At 41.7% G+C, this 26,671-nt stretch overlaps 3 protein-coding genes across 3 annotated transcripts; all 3 read right to left on the reverse strand.

Moving 5' to 3' along the window:
- Positions 1 to 1,583: 1,583 nt before the first annotated feature.
- g3bp1 (GTPase activating protein (SH3 domain) binding protein 1) lies at positions 1,584 to 7,701 on the reverse strand. The gene is made up of 12 exons (XM_058064698.2): positions 7,550 to 7,701; positions 4,510 to 4,631; positions 4,356 to 4,437; positions 4,117 to 4,290; positions 3,939 to 4,029; positions 3,781 to 3,874; positions 3,292 to 3,532; positions 2,920 to 3,024; positions 2,721 to 2,838; positions 2,525 to 2,650; positions 2,334 to 2,443; positions 1,584 to 2,241 (listed from the first exon to the last, which is right to left on the reverse strand). Exons 2-12 carry the CDS (start codon positions 4,602 to 4,604, stop codon positions 2,002 to 2,004), a joined length of 1,476 nt encoding a protein of 491 aa, XP_057920681.2. The 5' UTR covers positions 4,605 to 4,631; positions 7,550 to 7,701; the 3' UTR covers positions 1,584 to 2,001.
- Positions 7,702 to 10,212: 2,511 nt separating this feature from the next.
- Positions 10,213 to 19,793, reverse strand: sparc (secreted protein, acidic, cysteine-rich (osteonectin)). The gene is made up of 10 exons (XM_058064715.2): positions 19,687 to 19,793; positions 13,909 to 13,992; positions 13,764 to 13,832; positions 13,273 to 13,357; positions 12,764 to 12,885; positions 12,082 to 12,202; positions 10,915 to 11,048; positions 10,632 to 10,780; positions 10,408 to 10,556; positions 10,213 to 10,334 (listed from the first exon to the last, which is right to left on the reverse strand). Exons 2-10 carry the CDS (start codon positions 13,963 to 13,965, stop codon positions 10,306 to 10,308), a joined length of 915 nt encoding a protein of 304 aa, XP_057920698.2. The 5' UTR covers positions 13,966 to 13,992; positions 19,687 to 19,793; the 3' UTR covers positions 10,213 to 10,305.
- Positions 19,794 to 23,519: 3,726 nt separating this feature from the next.
- Positions 23,520 to 25,355, reverse strand: rnaseh2c (ribonuclease H2, subunit C). Its single transcript, XM_058064724.2, has 5 exons — positions 25,305 to 25,355; positions 24,933 to 25,094; positions 24,749 to 24,861; positions 24,545 to 24,664; positions 23,520 to 23,668 (listed from the first exon to the last, which is right to left on the reverse strand). The coding sequence occupies exons 2-5, from the start codon at positions 25,084 to 25,086 to the stop codon at positions 23,645 to 23,647; spliced, it is 411 nt and encodes a 136-aa protein (XP_057920707.2). The 5' UTR covers positions 25,087 to 25,094; positions 25,305 to 25,355; the 3' UTR covers positions 23,520 to 23,644.
- Between the last annotated feature and the right edge of the window lie 1,316 nt (positions 25,356 to 26,671).

Consider the following 26,671-nt stretch of genomic DNA (forward strand, 5'->3'; position numbering starts at 1 on the left):
ACCGCACCAGTTCACTACACTGTTTGTTAGCACGGAGCTAACACTAATGGCTTCCAGGAAATGTTTGTTCAGGTTTGAAGGACTGCTAACGTACCGAAAGAGGTGCCCAAGCTGGACTATCCGCTGATTCTGACGTTTGATTCCTCTCCAACGTCGAAAGCGAAAACTGTAAGTCACAATTTATCAGTGTTCGGTGTTTATTTGGTGTAAATAAGCGGTTGTCTGTCATTATAGAGTGCGTACAAGTCAGTGGTATGGAAATTACTAGCTCAGCCATGTTTGGAGTTGTTATTATTTATTTAAGCACGGATAGTCCCCCCCAAAAAAGTGTCTTTTTCTTTCGACTTTCGCCAACCGCCCCAAACCGTGTAACACCCTCCAAAAAAACGTCTAATTTCCACATTTCCACTCCCCATGTTGTGCTAAGATTGTCTACCTATTGCGTTCATACTCTTAATAGCTGCTAACCACTTTCCAAGTCGATATCCAAGGGGTTTATTCATTTATTATCAACCCCTATGACAAACTTGGACAGTTAGGTAGGCTCGACAGTAGTCCGGAAACGCTTGCTAATGTGACCAATCACAGCGGAGTGGGCGTGTCGTGAGTGGAATACATTAAAACAAACCGTTTTGGAACTCCAAGGAAATCCAGCTGGAAAAGGTGTAGAATTGATTGTGGAATTGATTTAAGTTTTATGTGCGGGTTATGGTGTTTAGCTGCTTTGTATGAATCCACAACTCGTTTAGCATTTACGGAAGGAAGTTTCATAAATGAATAACAAAACGTGTAACTGTTTTTGACAGGCATGTCAAAGACAGCTATGAGAAGGGCGGGGGGCTTGTGTGGGGGCGGGGTCAGCAAGGCGGAAGTCTGATGATGCTAACTGCTCTGTTTGCTATTCCGTTATGAATAAAAGCTTACCTGAAGAGGAAAGTTAGCTTCCTTCCTTACGAACTGTGCTCTAATTTTTATTCTGGTTGTTTGTGTTTATGTGCTTTGAAAAAAAACTTTGTCCACGTCTTGTGTGAGACGATACCTGTTTACTGCAATATATGTAAACCTCTGTAATAGTACTTTTACTGGTAACTAGTTACTTTTGTAGCGTAGTAGCTCAGGTACTTTTTTGGAGAGGTAACTATAACTAATTACTTTTTTCCAGTAACGCGCCCAACACTGGCTGTGATTGGCTGGCGACCAGTCCAGGGTGGACCCCGCCTCTTGTCCAAAGACAACTGGGATAGGCTCCAGCATGCCCATGTCCCTCGTGAGGATAAGTGGTAGAAAATGAATGACTTTTATTGTCAATTTTGCTTTTTAATGTGGCCCCACATCGTCCTATATTGTTTTAATTGATATTTACAGCACGTGTTGCATTCATGTACTCCGCAGGCAGTTTGACGTTTGTGTGCTTCACTGCTCTTGTTGCATTTCGGTGAGTTCAGTTTGGAGTTGGGTGTGTACAGTAGATGTTCAGTTAGCAAATAGTACTTTAGGGGCATGTAGGAAAATAAAGATACTGTTCTAAGAACATAAATAGCCCAGCAAAAGTTGACACGTTTATGAAGAGATGACAGGAAAGCGTTTTAAAACAGTAAATGACTTTAATTTAGTTGTGTGGCGTTCAGGCGAGCCGGCAACACAATAATGGCAAAGAAGCGAAGAAACAAGTTGAGCTCGTTGACCCGACAGGCTAAAAAGAGGAAGAAGTTCACCACAGATCGACGTCCTTTTTAAGAAAACCGAAGAAAAGAACCAAAAGTTCTCCTCAAGTCCACCAGTCCACTTCAAGTTCAGCTTGGAGAAACAAAAAGTCCCAAAATTCATGAGCTGGCCACGGGGCGAGGTCACTGCAGGGGGCGGGGCAGCAGGCCAGAAGACGAGGCGGCGGCGGCGGCGGCCATCGTGAAAGAGGGACTGGACAGTGAGTCAACTAAATATGCGAAGGTCACGTGAAGATCAATTTGGTCAAGTCCAATGGTTCTTGCAGGAAGTCGAACATCACTGACGCTGAGCCGAGTAACGCCCCTCGCTGGGTCCCGCACCCCGGCCGGAACCGAAACTGGGCTTCTGTGTGGCTCCTCCGCGGGTCGGGGGGCCTCTGGGGCCGCTGACACGCTCTCTGGGACCGCCGGGCCCTCCCGGTCCACGGGGCCTCACGTCCCGTCTGTCGCCCTCTCGGGCCGAGCGGGTCTTCTTCTCCTCCACGTTGAGACGCACGTAGCCGCGTAATTTGATGGGCTGGGGACACGACACAGACGACGGCGGGCACCCGTCAGTACAGAGCCGCACTTTGGATGTTCCCGAAACAAAAAGGCAAACCTTGGACTCACCCGACTGTTGAGGATCTTCTGGACGGGCTCGGCGGCGTCGAAGACCACAAAGCCAAAGTTGGGGAGTTTGCCTCCGCTGTTGATCCGCAGCTCCAAAACCGTCCCGTATTCTGCGGACCATGGAGGACACCATGTGATTGGTGATGTCATCGCAACCCGGGCGCCCCCCCCGCCACGACACCGACACTTACGCTCAAAGAATTCCTTGAGTTCGCTCTTGTCCGCATTGTGGGGGACGTTGCCCACGAAGAGCTGATGGGCGTCAGGGTAGCGGATCGTTCGCCGACCTTCCGCCTCACCCTGCTCGCCTTCACGGGCTGCAACACAAACACCAGTCAGTCGGTAACACCACTTCCTGTGTCGGCAGGAAGTAACGGTCACACGTACCGGGTTGCGGTCCTCTGTTCACAGGCGGCGCAGCGGGCGGCCTCTGCTCTCGGGGGCGCTGGTCTCGTTGGGGTCTCTGCGACACTGTCTGGGACTCTGACTTCAATTCCATTCGGGTCTGCAAGACAAGACCCGCATGCACATTTGGGATCGCCGGTCGTGTTTGTTTAACGTCGGCCGGGGAGGGGCGTGACCTTACCGGTGCCGTTGACGCTGCTTTGACCACGTGGGGCGGGATTCCTGAGACGGGGACAGCCCCGCTGGGTGGGAGATTCTTGCTGGTCACTGAGGCCCACGAGAACGGCTGCAAAGACCATCATGTTAGCGCCTTGTTAGCATCGTTAGCATCTCATATGGACTACCTCGTGTCTGTGTACGAGTTTTGAAAATGGCACCCGCATTATTTACCTACTTATTCCCTTCTTTTTAATGTTGGCTTGCACCCACTCAAGCTAAACCCCGCCCCCTCTGTGTAGCCAAGATGGCGACCGAGGGCGGCCGCCATTTTCCGTATAACATCCAGGCCCTGACGTTTTTTTCCCGTACGTCTCGAACGCAGACTGACACTCACCCTGTTTTCCTCCTGGGCGGCAGGGGCGGGCTCGGCGGGTTCTGCGCCGGCGTTGAGGGCGGGGCTTTTCTCTGTCTGCTCATTGGCCGTGTGCACGCCGTCGCTTTGCGACTCCGGTGCGGCGTCCTGCTTCAGGTCCGCCGCTGTGCCGTCCGCCGCCGACGCCGCCTCCTCGCCTTCGGGTTCCGGTTCCGGACTCGCTGCCACTTCCGCGTCGTCGGCAGGAAGTGCCGCTTCGGAACTGCACATAAAGAAGTTACATATGATCAAGATATACGTTTATTGCACAGTTATTGCACAGGATTTTTTAAGCCGGCCTGTGAGATCTCTACTTTACGCACTTTGAACGCATCACAATGTCACTAATGCGGCTTCTTAGCGCCGTGGGTGTGTCTTGGAGGGGGGGGGGCTCTTTGTGCTATCTCCGCAACCCCCCCCCCCCCGTTCCAGAGGACTTCCCAGGACAGAGCTGGTCAAGTCGGTCCTTACCAAGGTTGCGGCTCGTAGAAGGAACTGGACTCTTCGGGCAGGATGTCAGGCGAGGGAACGCGCTCCTCCATTTCCTCCACCTCGTCCTCCGACTCTGCACACGCACACACATTATTAGACAAAGACGACAAAGAAGGGGGTCATAAAGGGGTCGTCACCTTCGGGTGCTTCAGAGTCCGAGTCGGCAAAGACTTCGTCCTGGTAGCGAAAGACGTCATTGTGAACGTAGAACTTGTTCGCGGCGGTCCCCTGGAGGACGACGAGAACACGAGTCAGGACGCAAAACCGACAAAAACAAAATGGAGGACGACGTTAAAACGACATAATGTTCTGAACCTCTGGCGCCAGGATGAAGGTCTGCATGAACTTCCTCATGGGTTGCATATTGTTGGACAGCTCCCCCATCACCTGGACCACCACGCCCTCGTTGAGCGTGGCGTGAGCGTCCACGTGGCGGATCTTGGTGTGACAGTCGCAGAAGCTCAGCGCCATGACACGCTTGTGGATGTCCTTGAACGCAACGTTCCCGTGTCAGAACACATTTGTGATCGTTTGATGCTCACGCGGAAACGTACCGACTGGCCGTAAACCGCCTCCAGAGGTTTGCCGTTGGCGTCCAGACCGCCGTGCACATACGAGGAGTTCTTGCCGTAAAACCTACACACACACACATCAAAGTGAGGCACGGTGGTGTCGCACGTGGGCGCGTGCGCCCGAGCGTGAGCGTACCTGTGCAGGTAATCGGGCGCCTGGTTGAGCAGCGTGTAATACTGTCGGACAAACTCTCGCCCGACCAGCTGGGCACTTGGCTTCTCCATCACCATTTCTTCTTCTTTGCTCGCTGGAGGCTCCTGACAACACCACGTTAGCACGCTACAAAGTCACGCCAGTCACGCTTTTAGTATTCGACAATAGTGCGTTCACACGAACAAATAATGCAAGTTCCCGAGTTCCATTGAAAGCAGCTTTTTATCAACTTTATTTGTAGAGCACTTTTACTGCAAAAAACATGCGACACAAAGTGCTTTACAGAAGTAAGCCGGCCGGGTCGAAGGGACCCAAGGATGGCACCCCCTCACAGGAGGACCCCCCCCCCCCCCCCCCCCCCGCCCACCCCGAGGAAATACTGGAGTTAAAAGCTAAAAACTAAACCCATAAAATAGGACTAAAAAAAGATAAGAAAAGTTTTAAAATATTAGTTAAAAGCCTGATTAAAAAGGTGGGGGCCATAGTGGCTAAATCAGGGGTCTCAAACTCAATTTGCTTGGGGGCCACTGGAGCTAGGGTCTGGGCGAGACTGGACCGCATCAGGTTTTAAAAAAAAACGCATTTATTAAAAACAGAAAAATGAATAAACTTTGCTTTGGTTGTGATTTTCTACAATAAAAGCTCTGATAAAACATTCCACTGTTCTCAAATATCTTATTTTTTTATTTTTCTACACAAAATAAGATGAAAAATAAACAAAGAATAAAGAAAATCAATCAGTAATAAATAAGGTAATATAATAATAATAAAACGGCAAATAATAACTTAAGAAACCGCATAGTTGGTGGGTAGACAAATTATTTTTTAGATTAGAATTAAAGCATTATTAGAGCCCTGTAGACATGACAAAACACGACTATAGTCACATTTATACTCTATTTACAACATATTGCGCAACTGCAGCGTCTTGAGACACATGCTAACTCGCAAACTAGAGCGCTAGCGACCTAAAAACGGTAGCCTTCAAGTTATTTCCTTTAAACTTAAATAGCCAAAAACTTACCACTTCCACACGGACAGGGAGGATAACTATTAACAGTTATTTAACCTATAACATGAACATTAATCAAACGTAATAATTTTTTTCTGGGTACATGATACCATACAGCATCCATATCAAACTTGCGCAGGCCGCACTAACATTAAACTTTCATATCAAGGCGGGGGCCTCAAACTAGTGTCCTGCGGGCCACATTTGGCCCGCGGGGCCGCGTGTTTGAGACCACTGGGCTAAATGCTGCCTCACCGTGGGTTTTGATACGGTTGATACGGTAAAAGCAGATCAGATAAATAAGAAGGTGCAAGGGCGTTAAGACGTTTAAAAACCAGTAAAAGAATCTTAAAATCGATCCTGAAGCGGACAGGGAGCCAATGTAGCGACTTTAAAACGAAATGTATGTACGATAATGATATCATCTCATTTTTTTGTGACATCACATGAGAATCTCAAATAAAGATGAAACGATTATCATTTCTTGTGGTTGTTTTCCCGACATAGATCAAATCGTGGCGATGTATGTTAACATGGCATGTCCCGCTTCAACACGGTATGAGATTTTGCCACTATCGTCCATCACGTCAGACACGTCACGGGCAACTAGAGGCACCGTTTAGGTCATGTAATGTAATGTAAACTAACGTATCATCAGTGTAACATCACTTACACATACTGACCACAATGTAACTTCCCTTTCACTGTTTTTTTTTTTTTTTAATTGTGACGTAGCGAGGCACGAATGTACGCTTTGACCGATTGGCTAAGTGACCAGAATCGGCCCCCGGGGCATTTCATAACTACGCAGCATTTGGAATCAACAGATCAGGAAGAGTGCATGTAAACGGGGACGTCACATTGATGTGACAAAATGAGAGCCGCTTTAATAAAACGACACACTTTGTATCATGATTGGTCTTTAACGTTATTGTTTATCCTTTCTAATTAAGGACGCCATGAGAGCTTAAGAGATTAGAGGGTGACCGTATTTCTCGTTTAGGGAAAAGCTTTTAATGCCCAAGCAATAGCTGTAGTAATTCTACATTTGAGCAAGCCAATTTAGTAATATCAATAATAGTAACATTTCACTACTTCCGGGGTACTGCCCTCTAAGCATCATGGGAACTGTAGTTCTTTTAGGGTAAACAAAACTAACCTGCGATCTATTTTAATGACGACACGACACAAATGGTTGCTAGTAGCAGCTAACAACCGCTATCGCCATTTTAACGTTTTGTTTTACTTTTTGTTTCAATTTCTGGAAAGTAAAATATTGGTAAAAAAATATTATAACTCGTCTCGTCGGCTAAAGCTAGCCCCGTGTCGTGACACCGCTATTTCTAATACTTTCAGTAGCTGCCATGTTGTTAGCATGTTAGCTTACAAGCAGCGACCATGTGACCCAGCCGGCTCAGTAGCAGCAGCAGCAGCACGCGCACAAATACACGCACGCGCAGTGCCGTCCCCGGTTTGGGTCCGGGTGAGCCTACTCGCTCGTCGCCGAATGTTCCGAATGTATGGAGGCCTAAAAAGAAGCTAGCAGGCTGAGACTAACTAGTTGGTAGCGGAGGCAAAGAAAACACACAGAATAATAAAAGTACAAAGTATAATTGGATATAAATGCTGACAAAAGCCAGGAGAGGGCAGGCGGCCATGAGTGAAAATGAAAGCATGGCGGGGAAGAAGAACCGGAAGAAGGCAGTCACGACGTGAAGCTGTCTGACGGTTGTAACTAATTCCCGTACAAAATCGCCCACAACAAAACGGTACTGCAGTTCATACGAATCTTATCTTACACAAACCGAGTATTAAACGATACTAAACGTATTCCGTTGTAGACGATATGGCCATTTTCCAAGCGTGCTAAAGCCAAGCACTGCTAACATAAACTAACCGTCTCCATCCAGGCTATAGACGGCGCCCGGCAGGACGACCCACTTGACAAAAGAAGAAACAAAAAGGTATCTTTGAACATTCATATGTGATTCAAGATAATTGTTTACTCACCGGAGATTGGTGATCTAATGGGTAGTCGTTTGGAGCAAAAGTGGTATTTGAATGATGACGATTAGTAAAACAAGCACTTTCACAACGTGCCTCCTTGCTTGCCGGTTTCAGCTGCGCAGCCGCAAAGAACGTCCCGGCCTCTCGGCGTAGTTTCAACCAATCAAATCCACGTAAAGCCGCTTTCAACCAATAACATTCAGGTACTGTTGAGCCGACCAGCCAATAACCAATCATCAAAACTTTGAGAAATGGCTACATAATAGTTGCACTTCTGCCGGTTCGTCGCTTGGGGGCATAATACGCATGTTTTTTTATATAACAATTAAATCAAACAGAAAAAGGCGCTTTAAATTCAAAATATTTATCAAATTCCAGATGAGCAACATTAAATAACACCACCTATATAGACACAGGGACAAATTATGACAACAAATAAATAAAACATACATAAATGAGAAGCAAAAAAGGGGTATATTCCCTTAATGGTCTTAAATTGTTGTAATTGTTAGGTGCTATCATGATCACCGTTAACATGTTAGCATTTTAGCTAATTTACTCATAGGTAAATACACACATGCCATGATGTCGGGACACTATGGGACTGCCTTAACACTTTATGGACCTGGTGCTTTCTTGCTAGATGCTACCATGCTAACTCTTAGCATGTTAGCATTTTAGCTAATTTACTCATGTCTAAAGGCAAATACACACATGGCATGATGTCGGGACACTATGGGACCGCCTGAACACTTTTGGGACCCGGTTACTTCTTGCTAGATGCTACCATGCTAACTCTTAGCATGTTAGCATTTTAGCTAATATACTCATTTATAAAGCCAAAAACACACGGCATGATGTCGGGACACCATGGGACCGCCAGAACACTTTTGGGATCTGGTTACTTCTTGCTAGATGCTACCAAGCTAGCTCTCAGCATGTTAGCATTTTAGGTAATTTGCCACTCTCTAAAAGGAAATACTGACATGGAATATGGCTGCGACCGTGTTGTCATTGTAGCATGTCAGTTTTTGTTGCTAAATTCCTCGTCGAATGTACGCACGGCATTGCTCGGCGGCACTAGTTGCCAGATTGTTGCAAGTCTTAACGCTTGAATCCAGCAGCCGAGGACAGCAAATGGGCCTGCTGCTGCTGCTCCTGTGTGTGTGTTTGCACGCTAATTATAGCCTTCTTGCGACTTTAATGTAAACTGCAGATCCCCAACACCGGTGTGGTGGGATATTCTTCAATCCTGAAAGGTAAATACGGTGCATTTGGCAAACTAAAGCAATAATATGAAATTGTTGTACAGTCTCGTTGACATTGTTTTAAAATTCCCTTGGGGGGGCACAGCTGCACATTCTTCAGTCTGGATGAGCGGGCGTGGATGGTGGCAGGGTGCTGCCTCTGTTGCTCAGATGTACCGTAGGCGTGGATGTGGGTGTGTATCATGTACCCAGAAAAAAATTATTACATTTGATTAATGTTCATGTTAAAGGTTAAATAACTGTTAATAGTTATCCTCCCTATCTGTGTGGAAGTGGTAAGTTTTTGGCTATTTAAGTTGAAAGGAAATAACTTGAAGGCTACCGTTTAGGTGGCTAGCGCTCTAGTTTGCGAGTTAGCATGTGTCTCAAGACGCTGCAGTTGCGCAATATGTTGTAAATAAAAAGAGTATAAATGTGACTATAGTCGTGTTTTGTCATGTCTACAGGGCTCTAATAATGCTTTGTTTATTCTAATCAGAAAAAAAACATTTGTCTACCCACCAACTATATGTGGTTTCTTAAGTTTTTATTATTTGCCAATTTATTATTATTATTATAATATGTATTTATTTATTACTGATTGATTTTCTTTATTCTTGATTTATTTATTTTTCATCTTATTTTGTGTAGAAAAATAAAAAGTAAGATATTTGAGAACAGTGGAATGTTTTATCAGAGTTTTTCTTGTAGAAAATTGGAACCAAAGCAAAGTTTTTTCAATTTTTTTGTTTTTAATAAATGCGTTTTTTTTTTTGTTTTTTTTTGGGAAAACCTGATGCGGCCCATTCTCACCCAGACCCGAGCTCCAGTGGCCGAGGGAATGCAAAAAAGAAAGCTACTTCTCTTTTCACCCCCAAAGTATATCTAATATCAACTCCAAATATTTATGCACTGATATACGAGTTTAAAAATATAAAAAAATATAAATATAAAAAGCATGCGGAGATGTGTTCATCTTATTTTATTTCTTCAAGGAAGCTTTGCTGCTGTTGTCAGAAGAAACATTTTCTTGATAAAAAAAACAAAAACAAAAAAAAAACTCTCAGCCTGCGAGATTTCCCCCTCGTGTAACGTTTCAGTGTTCTTTATTTGAACACGCGCGTTCTCCGTGTCCATGGCAACCAGACAGCACAGTAGTCGGCCACAAAATAAGACAACCAAAGTACATGAAGCAGCAGAAAGCAAAGCGCAGGGAATTTATTATTATTATTATTATTATTATTATTATTTATTTCCAAACCTTATTGTGGACTTTACACTTAACGTTGCTGATTGGACGTCCTCAAACATATTTAAATAAAAAAATGATGTTTACTGAAGTGATGTTAGTACGTGTTTTTTTGGAAACTTTTTAGTGGTATAGGCAGCAAAGATAAAGGCAGTTAGCACCAAACTGACTTGTTTTTTGTTTTTCATTTGGGGATTAATTAATAGCACCTCTTCCCGAAAGAAGCAACTAGCTGTGGCGCTGCTGCTGGTGGTGGGCGGAGCTTAGATGACGAGGTCTTGGTCCACATCCTCTGTAAATACGTGAAGTTTGGAAGTCAGCTGTAAGCCGGGCTACAGGAAGTAGACGTGGCGGTTGATACTTACGCTCCTTGATGCCGAAACAGGCGGCCCACTCCTCCAGGGCGATGTACTTGTCGCTGTCGGCGTCGCACTCCTCGAAGAAGCGCGTGGTGCAATGCTCCATGGGGATGAGGGGAGCGCGCAGGGGGGCCAGTTCGGTGTGCGTCAGGTAGCTGCAGGGCAAAAAAAAAAAAGATGGCGGCGGGTCACAGCATGATGCGAGAGGGGCGGCCGCCCACAGCGCTTACCCGTCGGTGGGGTGCTGGTCGAGCTGTCCGAACTGCCAGTGGACCGGGAAGATGTACATGTTGTAGTTCTTGACAAAGTCGTGGGCCAGCAAGTCCAGGGAATGCTCGCCGGCCTGAAGTCTCTTTTCGTTCTCGTAGATCTTCTTCACCTGAAGGACAAGAACCGAATCCGGATTCTATGTCTAAGTACCTTTACACTGACAAGAACAGGAAGTGTACAAACGTCCTTCTTTAAAGGAACACGTGGCGTTTCAGGATGAATGGGACAATATAAGACGCTCACCCTGAGCTTCTGCTTCTCCGTCAGCAGGTTGTTGTCCTCGTCGCGTTCGTACAAGGTCACCAAGACGTTCTTCAGCCAGTCCCTCATGCGAAGAGGGAACTCGTTAAGCTCGTTATCCAGGCAGGGCTCGATGTCTGCACCAACACACAAACAAGAGAGCTTTGAACCACTGTTCATGTTGCTCATAAAAATAAAAATAAAAATAAAAATAAAAATAAAAATAAAAATAAAAATAAAAATAAAAATAAAAATAAAAATAAAAATAAAAATAAAAATAAAAATAAAAATAAAAATAAAAATAAAAATAAAAATAAAAATAAAAATAAAAATAAAAATGCATGCGTGGATTTTCACCGGGATTCCGGTTTCCTCCCACATTCCAAAAAAACATGCTAGGCTAATTAGCGACTCCAAATTGTCCATAGGTATGAATGTGAGTGTGAATGGTTGTTTGTCTATATGTGCCCTGTGATTGGCTGGCTGGCCACCAGTCCAGTTTGGACCCCGCCTTTCGCCCTGAAGAGAGCTGCGACCCTCGTGAGGATAAGCAGTACAAAATGAATAATAATAATAATAATTATTATTATTATATATTATTTATAATAATAATTATTTTAATATTTTATACATACATCTAAATATATTTAATATTTATATTTAATAAATATAATGATATAATATTTATATTTAGTATTTACTTCCAAATATATTTAATATTTTTTATAAAAAATAATATTTAATATTATTTTTAATATAATAAGATTAATATAATATGATATTATATTATAATATTATTATGCCTATAATAATAATAATAAGACCGTTATTGGTGACGTGAAGAGTCAAAGTTACAAAGAGCTTCGGTGAAGTGTTCTCCACTTGAGCCCTGCCAGCCCTGGGCTGACTGAGGTCGTACATTCCACAACAGCTAGCGTGTTTGAACGCATCCCGTGGTGGCTGAGCTGACTCCGCCCACCAAATCACAGCAGCACAGCTGCAGCCGCTTCGTCGCACGATGCTGCGGTCCAATAAAAGAGAATGTAAACAACAGGAAAAAACATGGCCGATGGCTGCTGTTTGTGTTTGATTGCTCTTAGTTGGTCTGGAATTGAGATAATACTTCATGACTGACACCCCACCCGACATTGACGTTGTTTCCCGGGTCACCTTTGCAGGGTCCGATGTAGTCCAGGTGCAGCTTGTGACCCTTCTTGGTTCCCTCCAGGGCGCACTTGGTGGCAAAGAAGTGGCAGGAAGTGTCGTAGGTCTTGTTGTCGGTGCCGCAAACCTGCACGACAGCACAGCAGTGAGACGGGGCTTCATCTTCATCATATTATTATGATGACAATGATTATTATTATATTATTATTAATAAGCACAAAATAGAAAAAATATAAAAATAATAATAATAACTTAATAATATTATTATTAATACTGAATTATATATTTATTTATTATTTATATTTATTTATTGTTTCTTTTTATAGGTTTTTTTACATTTTATAATAATTATTACTATTATTAATAGTAATAATAAAATATAACAATTATTTAAAAATAATTATTATCATTATTAATAATAATAATTATTATTTATTTTCATTATTATAACAACAACAACAATAATAATAATATTAAGTTAAGTGCTCTGAGAACGCAGCATTTCGTCTACGTACTGGTTATAGGACAAAGGTGGGCCGCCGCCATTTTTTATATTTTCAATCACCCCTGATTCATGCCTTCATAGTTATGCCCTTCCCATGCCTCCACTTCCCCGCTCCATATTTCATGGACACTTGATGTTTGTTAAAATTCATACGAATCAAACACCTAATGATGATGAACTCACATGCTCGAATGGTCCCTCGGCGGGGGCGCAGGTGGAGGGGTCCTGACACACGCACATGGGGGTGTTGCTCTCGTCCACCTCGCACACTTTGCCCTTCTTGCAGTGGTGCTGCAGGCATGGGTCTGATGATGAAACACACAAAAAAGTGTTCAAAGGGTTAAAACCATCACAACCCGATTTCCCCTCACTGTCCGGGGCCCCCGCTGGCCTGATCGGACACGCACACGAAGGTCGCAGGTGAGTGAGTGTGCCGCGTTGGTCAGCAAAGGCGAGGTGCCTCTGTATGTACGAAGTGTATGTGTGTGGGGGGGGTGTCTTTATGGTCCAGCAGGGCTGTTCTGGTTGTGTTTGCGCTTGTAGCGGTGCCTGCTTCCTGCACGGCGGTCTGCACCCTGTCATTACCCCCCCCCACTGAGGTCACAGCGCTCTCTCATTTCCATGCTGGATTTTCCACTTTGAGGCTAAAATGGTCATGTGACACTCGTGTGTGTGTGTGTGCGTGTACTCACTCTCAGCAACATCTTCCTCAACCTCGATGGCCTCGTCAAACTCTCCAATCTCCACCTGCACCGGGTTGGCCCCCACTTCCAGCTCCTGGGAAACACAAGAGGTCGGAGGTCAGACTGGAAGCGCGTCTATCTGCGTGACGACCCTCGCTGAGGAATTTTCAAACACCGGACTCCACAAAGGAGCTTTTTATTTGTGGCTGCTGAGGTCACACTGGACCGCTTCCAGAGGGTTCCTCCCCCCGAAGGAACCGGCCTTGCGAGTGAGCGGTGGCACCAAAATGGCTGACAGTAACAAGCATGAGGTGAAGTCTGTAAAATGCCACCACTTCCTGTCAGTAGAAGCCAGTGCTCTTTTTATTTTCCGTACATCGTGTACACTTTGGACCGCAGTCAGAGAAACTTTGTTGTGATCTGCACGCTTTGAGCCGTGCACCACTTGATGACATCATCAGGACTAACGTGACGGGACCCGACCCAACAAGACGACTCACCTCCACAACTGGATCCTCCACTATGGCCTCATCCACCACCAGCTCCTCATCCATGGGCTCCTCCTCTGTCTGATACACACACACAGAAACATCAGAAATACTCTTAAACAGGAAGTGCTACTGGAAAAGGACTCAGAGGACTTACAGGGGCAGCCATGGCATGTCCTGCCAGGCAGACGAGGAAGACGATCCACACCTTCATCGTAAACGTGGGAGGTTCTAAGTCGAGCTTGAAAAGACAGTGACACAAAAAAAAAATTTATTTCACACATGCTAGATCCACGCCTCCGTTAGCAGAGCGTTATGCTCTAAAATTTACCATATTTAATCACAATTAATCACATTTTAATCTGTAGTTAACTCGTAATTAATCACAATTAATCTCATATCCAAAGACATTTTTATCGATAATAAGTTAGTAAGTGTTGGATTCTCGTAATGAGGTTTGGGCATTTTTTTCCAACACTGACTCACTTCCTTATATGGGCACGCCTGGATCACAGCAAAGTGGGGGTACCCGGATTAAACTAGCTAGTCACCGGGAATGATTTTCAACACATCTTGAAAAAACATAGGTGCACTATCACTCCAAAGTTTGGGATGACTTGGGAATGTTTTTTGTTCAGTCTGAGATATGGCTTTTTCTCGGCAGTCCAGTTCTTGGAAGTCCAGCATCCTAAAGTGGCCGCTTCGCTGTTGATACTTACACTGGTGATTGACGGGTACTATTTAGTATTATCTGGTGATGACCTGTGAGGCGTCTTTGTCTTTAACTACACACTCTCAGATATTTGCGCAGCGTTTTTGTGTCCTTGTTAGACCCGGTTTGTGCTGCTCTCTGAAGGGAGTAGTTAACAGCACGGTAAGAGATTTTAGTTTTAGTTACGATTTTTAGATGGCTTTTCTAATCATCTATTAGCCTTATAAAATGATGAACTTGGATTAGCAGCCATACCAGGAGATTGATGCAGAGGATATTTAAAAAATGTAGATCCTTCTTTAAAAATCATCTCATTCATTTTCATTGTTTGTGAAATGGATAAAAATGTTTGCGAAATGCATGAAAATGTGTTTTTCTTTGGAAAACACTCTGATATGCAGCGTTTTTCTGTCCTTGTTAGACCCGGTTTGTGCCGCTCTCTGAAGGGAGTAGTTAACAGCACGGTAAGACATTTTAGTTTTAGTTTAGATTTTTAGATGGCTTTTCTAATCATCTAAAATTAGTTTTTCTTTGGAAAACTAAAAAATTTGCAAGTGATCCCAAACTTTTGAGCGGTAGTGTACGTACATTCTAGTCATGTCATTGATCTTATTATGTACAGTATAGTGTAAAATTATGACAACACAGAGAGTTGGAAAATATGTCGCTCACATGAAACTGTGGGATTTGAATCTGGAGATTTACTTTTTGAATCAAATAATAACTCATATTTCCAAAATTTATATCCAAATACGTAAAATTTGATGTGATTATCGTTGTATCTGCATGAAAAAGATCTTGAGTGCTAGCGTTCAAATACACAATAGGCAGACAGGAGTCGTGAGTTTGAACCCCAGAGGTGTCATGGTGGGCTGAACAAGAAGCTTCATTGTTGCGGACTCTACAACATTCTCTGCCTCCATCGCTTGTGAAATGGAGATGTCCATAAAAAGCTGGTTTTGTTTTGACGCTACACAAAACGTGTTGTTATCTTGCAGACATCGCGGAGGCACGGCGGGATCGTGTTATGGCCTGCTTTCAACGTCAACCTCTTGAAGGTTCTTCATGCTCCGCTTCAGCTGACGTTCTTTGAACGACAATAACATTCTAGATCTTTCTGGAAGTTAGTGGGGAAAAAAAAAACTCAAACAGCTTGAGTTGCTCTATACTTAGTTTGACAAGAAATAATTTAATTGTCCTATAATGTCCTCTTCGTCTTCTCTATATGGACATGACGTACCACTGGACCACCTAGCACTGTAAACATAAGAAGACTAGCATGGACATGTTTCTACTTTGCAAGGAGAACAGCTGCCATTCTTCATGAAAAACTTCCCTGGATTAAGAACAAAAAGCCATTTCTAAAAGCTATAGGACTCTAGCCAACCACAGTGAGAGCCATCATTCACAAATGGCCAAATCAATGGAACAGTGGTGAGCCGACCAACAAGAATGACCCCAAGAACGCAGCGACGACGCATCCAAAAGGTCCCAAAAGACCCCACGCTCACTTGCCTCAATTAAGGTCAGTGTTCATGACTCCAACATCGCTAACCACTCGACCACCGTGCAAGCAGTTATTAGCTTTAATGATAAAAAGTTTCATTTTGTGTTGTCATACATTTCATGCAACACAGGTGTCGAGTGGTTAGCGTGCAGACCTCACAGCTAGGAGACCAGGGTTCAATTCCACCCTTGGCCATCTCTATGTGGAGTTTGCATGTTCTCCCCGTGAATGCGTGGGTTTTCTCCGGGTACTCCGGTTTCCTCCCACATTCCAAAAACATGCTAGGCTAATTAGCGACTCCAAATTGTCCATAGGTATGAATGTGAGTGTGAATGGTTGTTTGTTTATATGTGCCCTGTGATTGGCTGGCGACCGGTCCAGGGTGTACCCCGCCTCTCTCGTCCGAAGACAGCTGGGATAGGCTCCAGCACCCCCGCCCCGCGACCCTCGTGAGGAAAAGCGGTAGAAAATGAATGAATGAATGAATCCTACTTTGTTGCACAGCGGTCGAGTGGTTAGCGCGCAGACCTCACAGCTAGGAGACCAGGGTTCAATTCCACCCTCGGCCATCTCTGTGTGGAGTTTGCATGTTCTCCCTGTACGTACATATGTGAGGTTTTTTCCGGGTACTCCGGTTTCCTCCCACATTCCCAACACATGCTAGGCTAATTAGCGACTCCAAATTGTCCATAGGTATGAATGTGAGTGTGAATGGTTGTTTGTTTATATGTGCCCTGTGATTGGTTGGCGACCGGTCCAGGGTGTACCCCGCCTCTCTCGCCCCAAGACAGCTGGGATAGGCTCCAGCACGGAAAATCGGCAGAAAATGAATGAATGAATATATTTCATGCATCAAAACATGCAAAAAAAATAAATTAGGGAGGGGGCGACCATCTTTTTACCGCACCGTATTGTCCACAATGATTGTTGATGGTCCAAAGACGTCATGGAAAGTTCCAGAGAGTGACGGCGTCCATAAGTAGGCGTCTCTTTAGGAGAAGTTGATCTAAATACGGAAGAAGTCAACATCGAGAAGAGAATCCGTACTCTCTCATCCCGGTGTTTGACTTGGAGGGACACGGCGTGAGGAGGTGACGTAAGAGCCAAACAAACTATTTTATTTGGAAAGCTCCAACCGCGGTCAAAGTTGGCCTCATAAATGAGCTCTTTGCTGGCTAAATGTGTTTGATTTGCTGCTTGTAGCGAGTGTCAACAGAAAGCGGCAAAACAAGCGCACAAACACGCTTTGAAGAGCGGTTTGACTCCGACGCTTTCTTCTCGTCGATGACATAACGCTCGACAAGCAGGTACAGTCTCATTTCCTCTTCTGGTCCAAACACACCAGAGAGGAAGTTGATGTCTGGAATCTTCTTTGTCAGAGTCCACGCTATGTGTTTTATTTACAAGCTACTTGTGTCAGCTAAAGCGGTAAACACGTTTTAAATGAGGATTTGGGTTATATTTAAGGGGGGGGCACGAAGACTAAGGTTTCACAGTTGAGACAGGAAATGAAGCACAAAGAGCCCAAACAAGACAAACTCATTCAAGAGGAAAAGTAACCTGAGATGTTTTTTAAGTCTTTATGCGACTTTCCATGAAGCCTGTACACACTTCCTTTTTTTTACAAAATAAAAGCCTCTTTAACTGGAGATGGACAGAATAACACACACGGTGTACGGCACAGAAGCGCACCGATTATTGAAGACATCATTTGTCTTTTTACTCCCAGCATGCAATGCTTCAAGCGTCCTGTAGGGGGAGTTGCTAGTTGTATATGCTCCGCCCACTTTGGCGGCATTCCTGCCACCTCAACAATCAAAGAGCCAAAAAACACGGTATGATGTAGGGACACTATACACTGTAAAAAATGGGATCAATTTAAAAAAATTACAGTAATTTATTACACTTAAATTTTCTCAAATTTAATTTATTTTATAATTTATAATGTGGTTGAAACCATACATTTTGATTTACTGGAAATACATTTTTGACCTTAAGACAAAGAAAGAAACTGCATTCATACGTACAAAAACTGTAAATATTTTTTATCCTTTGTTACAACTTAATTTTTCATTTTTACTATTACATATAAGTATAGATTTTACTTTGTTATAAACTAATTGAATTGCTGTAATTTTGTTACATGTATTTTTTTTAGTTTTCTCAAATTACATTCCTGATTCAGTACAAACTATAATTTTTATTATACCTTAATCAATACATTATATTTAGTCCAAAGTGTTCCTTAATGTAGGTCAATATTTTTTTTTTTTTTGCCTTTTTACAACTTAAAATTTCACCACAAACCAAAACTAAATTCCCTATAATATAAAACAATAATTCACTGAACTGATCCACTGCAAATAAAACTGAAAACAGAAAAATTATCTTCAAAAGATCATTTATTTGTGATGATTCTGAAAATTGCATCACCTTTCAAAATAATAATTAATAAAAACCATCAAAAACAGTGTTCTTAGCGTGTGTTTTATACACAATAACATTTAGGAAAAAATCATGCTAACTGTTAGCATGTCATAATTTTTTTCTAATATATATGATTATTGGGACCACATTGAGAAAAAAACTATCTGAGATTTTGAAAATAAAGTCATAACTTTCTATGAAAAACTATGTGACCTTTGACCTTGAGTATGTGTCGGGGGCAGGGGAAGGAAAACGGTAAGACGGGCTAGCGTGCTAAACCGTTCAGTGCGCTCAGCTGCACTGTTTTGCTGCCACGTTATAAATAAAAGCTTGTTGAATGAAGCCAGAGGAAGGTTCCCATCTTTCCTGAAGTTCGATGCCCGGACCAAGAGAATTGTTAACGGCGTGGCGAACCAAATCTGAAAGTAAGTTCGCCCATTATTGCCGCCCGATGAAGGAAACATAAAGCTGTCATTAAATCGACTATTTCTTCCAGGTCTTCGTAGGTCTCAAACAGTCCTGATCCTGCTCTATTTTCCTTATGTACGCTTAATATTCTTATAAATTAATTCTCTGAAATTTACGATTTTTTTCTCATCAATATTAAAACATTATTCTCGGAAATTTGGGACTTTATTCCACAAATCTCTGGCTGTAATACTCCGTCATATACGCAAGATTGTGCGTGATGGGCAAAGTTCCACCCAAAAGCACAGCTTTCCGTCAATTCGGAATGGAATCGGAAGCACAAAAACGCTCCGAGTCATCTCCAGGTTGATACGGACGACTTGTACATTTTGTTAAACCTAAAAGGGAATATCCTGGAGCATTCATTTGGGTTTGGGAATGTGTTCCCGAGCAGGCAATGTCTTGCAGGCTTGTGAAGCCGAGAGTAATCTTTGAACAGCTGGTGGGTGGTTGCCATGGCAACGTGCATTCCTTCACAACAGGCTGAGACCTTGTCTTCTTTTTCAATTTTCATTCTTGTTAATTCAACGATATGACAGAGTGCCCTCCCCCACCTTCACCCATCTCCTGCCCCCCCCCACCCCCTCCCCTCCCGATGCCGATGTGGCAAACAATCTTCATCCTGCCGCGAAGTTTCCATGCATGATTCCAGCACTTGGCTACGTGACTATTATGTCAAGGCTTATGGATAAGAAATAAACAATCTTCGACTCGGTTGTTGAAAGTTCTCTGCAAGTTGAAGCGAACTTTTAGCTTTTAGCTACATCAACACAAAGGGAAGAAAGAAGGGGGGGGAAATGAGTCCGAGTGAGAGCTCTTACCTTTCAGAGAGCAGAGAACCAGCGGAGAAGTCAGCGTCGGGGGGATCTGAACACCTCGACACTTTTTCACGCAGGACATTTGCCGTGGGACGTCCCACTAAACCACTGCCCCCCTCCCTTCCTACGCCTCTTTCCTGCCCCTCACTTCAGCCCCTCCCGCACACAATCTATGTATGGCGGGAGGGGCTTTTACTACAAATTAGGCTGCTCTTGTTGACTTTAAAACACCAAATTGCCGGTGAAGGAATATAAATATAAGCTTTGCGTCGAGACACGAAAGTAAAAGAGCCTTAAGTTAACTTTGTATCGGGCTGGTTGAATAAAATACTTTTACACCGTTAACACCGTGTACTTGGTTGACAATGTAGTGCTAGCTAAAATGCTATTATACCGTCATTACGCACCTACATAAAATAATGATCGCAATATGCCAAAAACTACCTTTCATAAACCCCATGGTCGGATTCCAACAAGGTACTTCCACGTTTAACGACGAGAAGTGACGACGAAACTCTAAATGTTCTAAATACTCTAAATACTTTAGACTTTAGAACGATTTGAAGCCATAAAATGGCCGCTAGGTGGCAGAAGTGGATTTGACAAAGAGCTGGGCGGGGAGCACGTGACTCACACATGACCGGAAGTAGGAAGTGTGAGCTCGTGGAGGAGTGTAGCATGTAGAATGCTAGCCACTGTAGAGACATTTTAACAAACAATACTTATAAAAACCTCGTTATACTAAAAATTCAGAATACTAAACGCATCCAATCTCTGTTATCTCATGTATTCAGGTATTTAAAAGTGAAATTGGGTGAACTTATGAGTGACTTCTGCCATCTGTCTTCTCCAATCAAGCTAGCCTCCAAAGGTAAAGTGTTGTTTTTCATTCATATTCATTTTTTAATGTTTTATTTTCTCATTGTTTTCAATGTAAATGATGATGTTGTCATTAAAGAACATATTTCTTTGGAGTGGTAACAGTATTTATAGTTATATGACTGTGACAAAGGTAAATCTTGTCTCATAATATGAAAATACTGATGTACGAAAGCAAATTAATTTCGTATCTTGACGTATTACTGACGTTTATGGTGTTATATTTGTAAACATGGTCATTTTTGATGAAAAATAACCCTCATTTTGTTTTTTATGGTGGTCGGTTGTTTAGATATTTGTGTCAAATATTCTCCATTTATTTAGTCGGGAACTGATATTGTCTCGAAACTTAGCTATGTTCTACTGCGGATTACAAAAGAACTAAAAAAAAATAGAAACAACATTTTTTTCCTGTTATTTATAAACATGTATCTTTTTGAACATTTTAATATGATGATGGACAAAAAAAATCAAGTTGTAATATGAGAATAAAGACAATATTACGAGAAGAAAATTGACAAAGGTTACTTAAGAAGGAAGTTAAAATATTTGGAAAATAAAACAAAACAACAAAAATATTAATAATAATAGTCTTTTACACCTACGGAATATTCAAGCGGTAAACTGGTGTTTTTGCACTGAATAATGATTATTTTAATTTAATTTATCAAATTAAATTCATAAATTAAATTAAATTGTAAAATTATATATATATAATAATAATAATTTTATTTTTTATTTTATCATTTTAATAAATTAAAAATGTGTTTATTGGATGAATCAATTAATTAATTAATTAGCAAAAATAATAAACTTGGTTATTAAAATAATGCTTAGTTGCAGCCCTACTCAGAAAACCTTCCTTTAGCTACTTGTGTTCGAGCCCCGGTGACATCATCCTTCACATTCCCATGGTCAATGCCGGCCCGATAACGGCCTGGGAACGTTTCCCCCACGCAGCTGCAGTGCACTGAAAGACAGAAGCAGTGGAGCATGTCCGTGATCCTGAGTCGATTATTCCTGTCTGTTCCCTCAGGAGGGCTGATGAGAGGAACAGCTGGATGGAGGAGGGGGGGGGGTGTGCGGGTGCAACGTGGCGTTTTCCACCCTGCCTGGAAGCTTCCAGACATGGTGAGAAGAGGGGAGGCGAGGACAGGAAGGGTGGGGTGCCGCATTTATTCTCCTTTTTTCAGTCTGTTCACTTTGTCTGCCCTCCTGCTCTGCAGACGTGGCGGCTGTGTTGACATCACGCCGTGTGTAGGTGTGTCCGATCCCGCCCCCCCCCCCCCCCACTCACCTTTCTGGCCAAAACAAACACATACAAAAAAAACTATATCTGCAAGTCTTTGAATTTATGCTCACTCCCATGTTTGCATGAGGCCGTGCTCTCCTGAGTAACTACTCTAAATATATGTGCCTTAGTTCCTCAGTAACTACTGTACTCATTAGTTCCAGAGTAACCACTCTAAAAATATGTGCCTTAGTTCCTCAGCAACTACTCCATTTATTAGTTCCTGAGTAACTACTCTAAATATATGTGCCTTATTTCCTCAGTAACTACTCTCTTAATTAGTTACCTGGTAACTACTCTAGTCTACTCATTAGTTCCAGAGTAACCACTCTAAAAATATGTGCCTTAGTTCCTCAGCAACTAGTCTACTAATTAGTTCCTGAGTAACTACTCTAAATATATGTGCCTTATTTCCTCAGTAACTACTCTCTTCATTAGTTACCTAGTAACTACTCTAGTCTACTCATTAGTTCCAGAGTAACCACTCTAAAAATATGTGCCTTAGTTCCTCAGCAACTAGTCTACTAATTAGTTCCTGAGTAACTACTCTAAATATATGTGCCTTATTTCCTCAGTAACTACTCTCCTAATTAGTTACCTAGTAACTACTCTAGTCTACTCATTAGTTCCAGAGTAAGCACTCTAAAAATATGTGCCTTAGCTCCTCAGCAACTCGTCCACTTATTAGTTCCTGAGTAACTACTCTAAATATATGTGCCTTATTTCCTCAGTAACTACTCTCTTAATTAGTTACCTAGTAACTACTCTAGTCTACTCATTAGTTCCAGAGTAAGCACTCTAAAAATATGTGCCTTAGTTCCTCAGCAACTAGTCTACTAATTAGTTCCTGAGTAACTACTCTAATTATATGTGCCTTATTTCCTCAGTAACTACTCTCCTAATTAGTTACCTAGTAACTACTCTAGTCTACTCATTAGTTCCAGAGTAACCACTCTAAATATATGTGCCTTATTTCCTCAGTAACTACTCTCCTAATTAGTTACCTAGTAACCACTCTAAATGTAGGAGCCTTAGTTACTCAGCAACTAGTCTACTAATTAGTTCCAGAGTAACTACTCTAAAGCTATGTGCCTTATTTCCTCAGTAACTACTCTCCTAATTAGTTACCTAGTAACTACTCTAAATGTAGGAGCCTTAGTTCCTCAGCAACTAGTCTACTAATTAGTTACCGAGTAACTACTCTACATGTAGGAGCCTTAGTTCCTCAGCAACTAGTCTACTAATTAGTTCCTGAGTAACTAAATATATGTGCCTTATTTCCTCAGTAACTACTCTCCTAATTAGTAATAATAGTAAAATAGATATTAAAATATTACAAAGAAGAAGCAAAGCAATAAAAGTATAAAAAAAAATAAAAACCAATTAAAATAAACACAAAGAACTAAAAGCGACCTAGTGACACCTCGCGGCCAATGTAGAATACTACACCCACAAGTGGCTGCTCTTTATGGCTTTTTCTTTTGTTTCGGCTTTTTTTCTGGAGTTGAATTTATTTCCATTAGTCATTTTATGCTTGAAAATACTTTCTTTGGGCAAAAAAAAACGTACTAATATGAATATTTTTAAAATAGCAGGAGGCGTGGTCAGCCATCATTTATTATTGCTTGAGTGTAAAAACAATATATGCAATAATATGGACTACATGTTTCAGTGAAGTACTTTTTATTCCAATACAAAAATACTCAGTCTTCTAGTACTATATTCAGTCACCAGCTGGTCTTATACTGTATTCCGATTACGCAACATTTGAACCCAATCACAGGATTTTCTTCAGGTTTCCACTGGTCCATGAATCTAGGAAAGCACCAAACATAAGACATTAAAAAATGTATGAGTAGAGTGGAGATCAGGGGTGTCCAAAATGCAGCGAGGGCCACATAGTGACAAATGATGCAACTTTAATTCATTCATATAATTCATATTTCAACAAAAAAGGTGAAAAAGCTTATTTATTATTAGTATCAACTTGGATTTTTTTCACATATTTTTTAATGTTATATAATATAAAATATATTAACTTTCTTTTTAAATAATTGTAGTCAAATTTCTTTTTGGATTTTTTTTTCTAGTAAACCTGTGAATTTTCATCTTGAACTATGACTTTATTTCTTTTTTATTATTTTAGCATTATGACCTAACAGCAACATATTTTTCCATACATTACAACTTTATTATTTGTTTTTATTTTAGTTTCTCATAAGATTATGACTTTAAAAAATCTCTTTAATATGTCAACATTATGCTGCTAAAATTATGTTATTTATTTTCCTAATTTTATGACACTATTATAAAATCTTGTGATTTTTATCTCATAATATTTTGACTACATTTCCATTTACCAACTATTTGAAGTAAACCGGCATTTTTATTATTTTAGCATTATGACCTATTTTTCCATACATTACAACTTTGTTTGTTTTTATTTTAATTTCTTATAAGATTGACTTTAAAAACAATTCTTTAATATATCAACATAATGCTGCTAAAATTATGTTATTTTTTCTAATTTTATGACACTATTATAAAATCTTGTAAATTTTATCTCATAATATTTTGACTATTTTTCCTTTTTTTTTAAAAAACTTTTCCTGTAAAATTGTATTCTTAGATTGTGCCGCGGGCCACCTTGGACACCCCCTGGTATAGCTTCTTTATAACAAAATCATTCACCGCCTCAGCGAGCTCAGGCCAGTCCATCGCCATCACCGCCGCATCGTCTGAGTTAGGCGGCGTCTCGAGGTTCCAGTAAGTCAGCTTGTCAAACAACGAGGTCACCTTCAGGGTCCTGTCCTGTACAATCACAAATATAAGTAATTGATGATAGCAAAATCCTTCTTTTCGTGTGCTCCATTGTAAGATCCCAATGATGATTACCTCCTGATCAGAGCCGGTTTTGTTGACGTCCTTGAGGACAAGTCCAGTGTAGCCATGTGGACAGGAGAGGTCCTGTCCCTTCAGACCACGACCCCTGAATGACACCGTCTTCTCTGTAATAGGAAAACTTGCATAAACGAGTGACAAACAACGAAAACAACATTTATTGTTATATTTATTCTACCCTGTTTACGGTCCTTTATGGCAGCAGTGAAATACCGCGAGATCTCGGCTGGCCCATTGTGCTCAATCTCACAGGGGATGAGGTGAAGTGGTTCCCGGGGTGTCTGCCCCAAAGATGACACATCAAGACGGGTCACGTTGCCTGAAGAGGACATCCTCCAACCTGGTCCAAACACATGTTTATTTTAAAGGTAATCAATAACAAACACATATACCACTACACTCGATTTAATTGGGATGGTATTCCTTTAAATATCACGATGTACCACACATATACCACGTTTTTATATGTTTACATATGACGAAGAGACGCCGTATTTAACTTAGTAAAGATTATAGTATTTGAAAATGTATATATGTTGTTTGTTTTTACCCAAAGGAACGTCTCCCGCTTCCAAAGCTTGATTATGAGTTCCGGGTTCATTAGCATACAGACTCTGATTGGATGGTAAACTCTTCTTCTACGTTCATATTTGTTTTGGCGGGCTATGTATGTTGAGTGGTGGAAATGCTGCCTCCTACAGACGAGTGATGAAATTGCTGGAATCTTTTCTTGTGTTTTTTTTTAAATGCATTTTATCTTTACATTTGTTGCTTTTAATTTATCTCAAATGACATGTACGTTCGTATTGAGTCTGAGAGACCTGTTTATTTATTTTATTCGGCATTTGGGAGGTTGGAGTTTGTAATCTGGATCGGTTTACAGCAATAACATGCACTATGGACAACCGGTACACAATTGTAGCAACACTGTAATGGCGGCTGAATAATTCGACGCCAGGATAGCGGTAATTTAGTTGGTATTTGTAATATAACACATGGAACTCACAATCTTGCAAGCAGACCGAGCCTTATACGTAGTATATACGTAGCAGCCACATCGAACGCTGAGTCGTACGTCAATATCGCCGCCATATTGGATGTGGCCCAAACAAAACCCCAAGAACTGCATAATTTGACCATTATAACATCATTTTGAGAGCATAATTTGTTGTTGATGTTGTGGAAAACGCTGTATTACCGCGCTCAGTTCATTAACCATGCATTTACCATGCTCATAGTATAATATATGTACTTTCATCTAAACTTCCTGATTGTCTTATTCTATGCACTTCAAAAGCGTACTGTAAAGCAGCGTGTTGAACATGACTGCCCCCTATAGCCAATTTACTGAATAGCAGCTTAGAAAAAACATAATATACCTGTAATACAATGTAGTACATTAAAATTAAAACACAAATATAATAATAATCAACAAATATTGATAATATAAAATAAACTATATATTTAATAATATTGTATAAGATTAGAAACATCAAATAATTAAATATTGATAATATAAATATATTGACACTAGCTGTTTTCAGATCTGTGTTGTGATCTCTGATCCAGTTGGCAGCTTTTTTGGACGGGGAGGGATTGAGAGAAAGGGGGGGGGGTGGCTGAATTAAGCCTCCTCCTCCGCTTGGAAATCTGGGAAGCGTTCCTGATCACATTTCATCCGGAGCGTTGACGCACAGAACCGAGTGATTGACAACACAACAAAGGTAAGACGGACATAATTTCCTTCGACTTTGTCACCATAGAAAACAAATAGATTGCCATATTTACATAAAATGTACTGAGTGAGGTCGTATTTGTGTATGATGGGGGTAAAACTGTCCTTTCCGGTACTTATCCTGCATTTATGGTGACTTTAAATAAATGACCTCATACTCCATGCAGTATAATGATTATATG

This window comes from Doryrhamphus excisus, linkage group LG23 (genome assembly GCF_037039965.1).
Source record: "Doryrhamphus excisus strain RoL-2023G ecotype Guam linkage group LG23, RoL_Dexc_Guam_v1.1, whole genome shotgun sequence".
In the NCBI taxonomy this organism is placed as follows: Eukaryota; Metazoa; Chordata; class Actinopteri; order Syngnathiformes; family Syngnathidae; genus Doryrhamphus; species Doryrhamphus excisus.

What these genes read in the sequence shown, in the direction of transcription:
- sparc (XM_058064715.2), bottom strand. Translation starts at nt 13,965, where the DNA reads ATGAAGGTGTGGATCGTCTTCCTCGTCTGCCTGGCAGGACATGCCATG. An exon ending in GACATGCCATGGCTGCCCCT is followed by an intron (nt 13,833 to 13,908) that starts GTAAGTCCTCTG and finishes TGTGTGTATCAG; the next exon opens with ACAGAGGAGGAGCCCATGGA. An exon ending in CTGTTTCGGCATCAAGGAGC is followed by an intron (nt 10,335 to 10,407) that starts GTAAGTATCAAC and finishes ACGTATTTACAG; the next exon opens with AGGATGTGGACCAAGACCTC.
- rnaseh2c (XM_058064724.2), bottom strand. Translation starts at nt 25,086, where the DNA reads ATGTCCTCTTCAGGCAACGTGACCCGTCTTGATGTGTCATCTTTGGGG. An exon ending in CATAAAGGACCGTAAACAGG is followed by an intron (nt 24,862 to 24,932) that starts GTAGAATAAATA and finishes TTCCTATTACAG; the next exon opens with AGAAGACGGTGTCATTCAGG. An exon ending in AAACCGGCTCTGATCAGGAG is followed by an intron (nt 24,665 to 24,748) that starts GTAATCATCATT and finishes GTGATTGTACAG; the next exon opens with GACAGGACCCTGAAGGTGAC.
- g3bp1 (XM_058064698.2), bottom strand. Translation starts at nt 4,604, where the DNA reads ATGGTGATGGAGAAGCCAAGTGCCCAGCTGGTCGGGCGAGAGTTTGTC. An exon ending in AAGCAGCGTCAACGGCACCG is followed by an intron (nt 2,839 to 2,919) that starts GTAAGGTCACGC and finishes CTTGTCTTGCAG; the next exon opens with ACCCGAATGGAATTGAAGTC. An exon ending in AGAAGATCCTCAACAGTCGG is followed by an intron (nt 2,242 to 2,333) that starts GTGAGTCCAAGG and finishes TCGTGTCCCCAG; the next exon opens with CCCATCAAATTACGCGGCTA.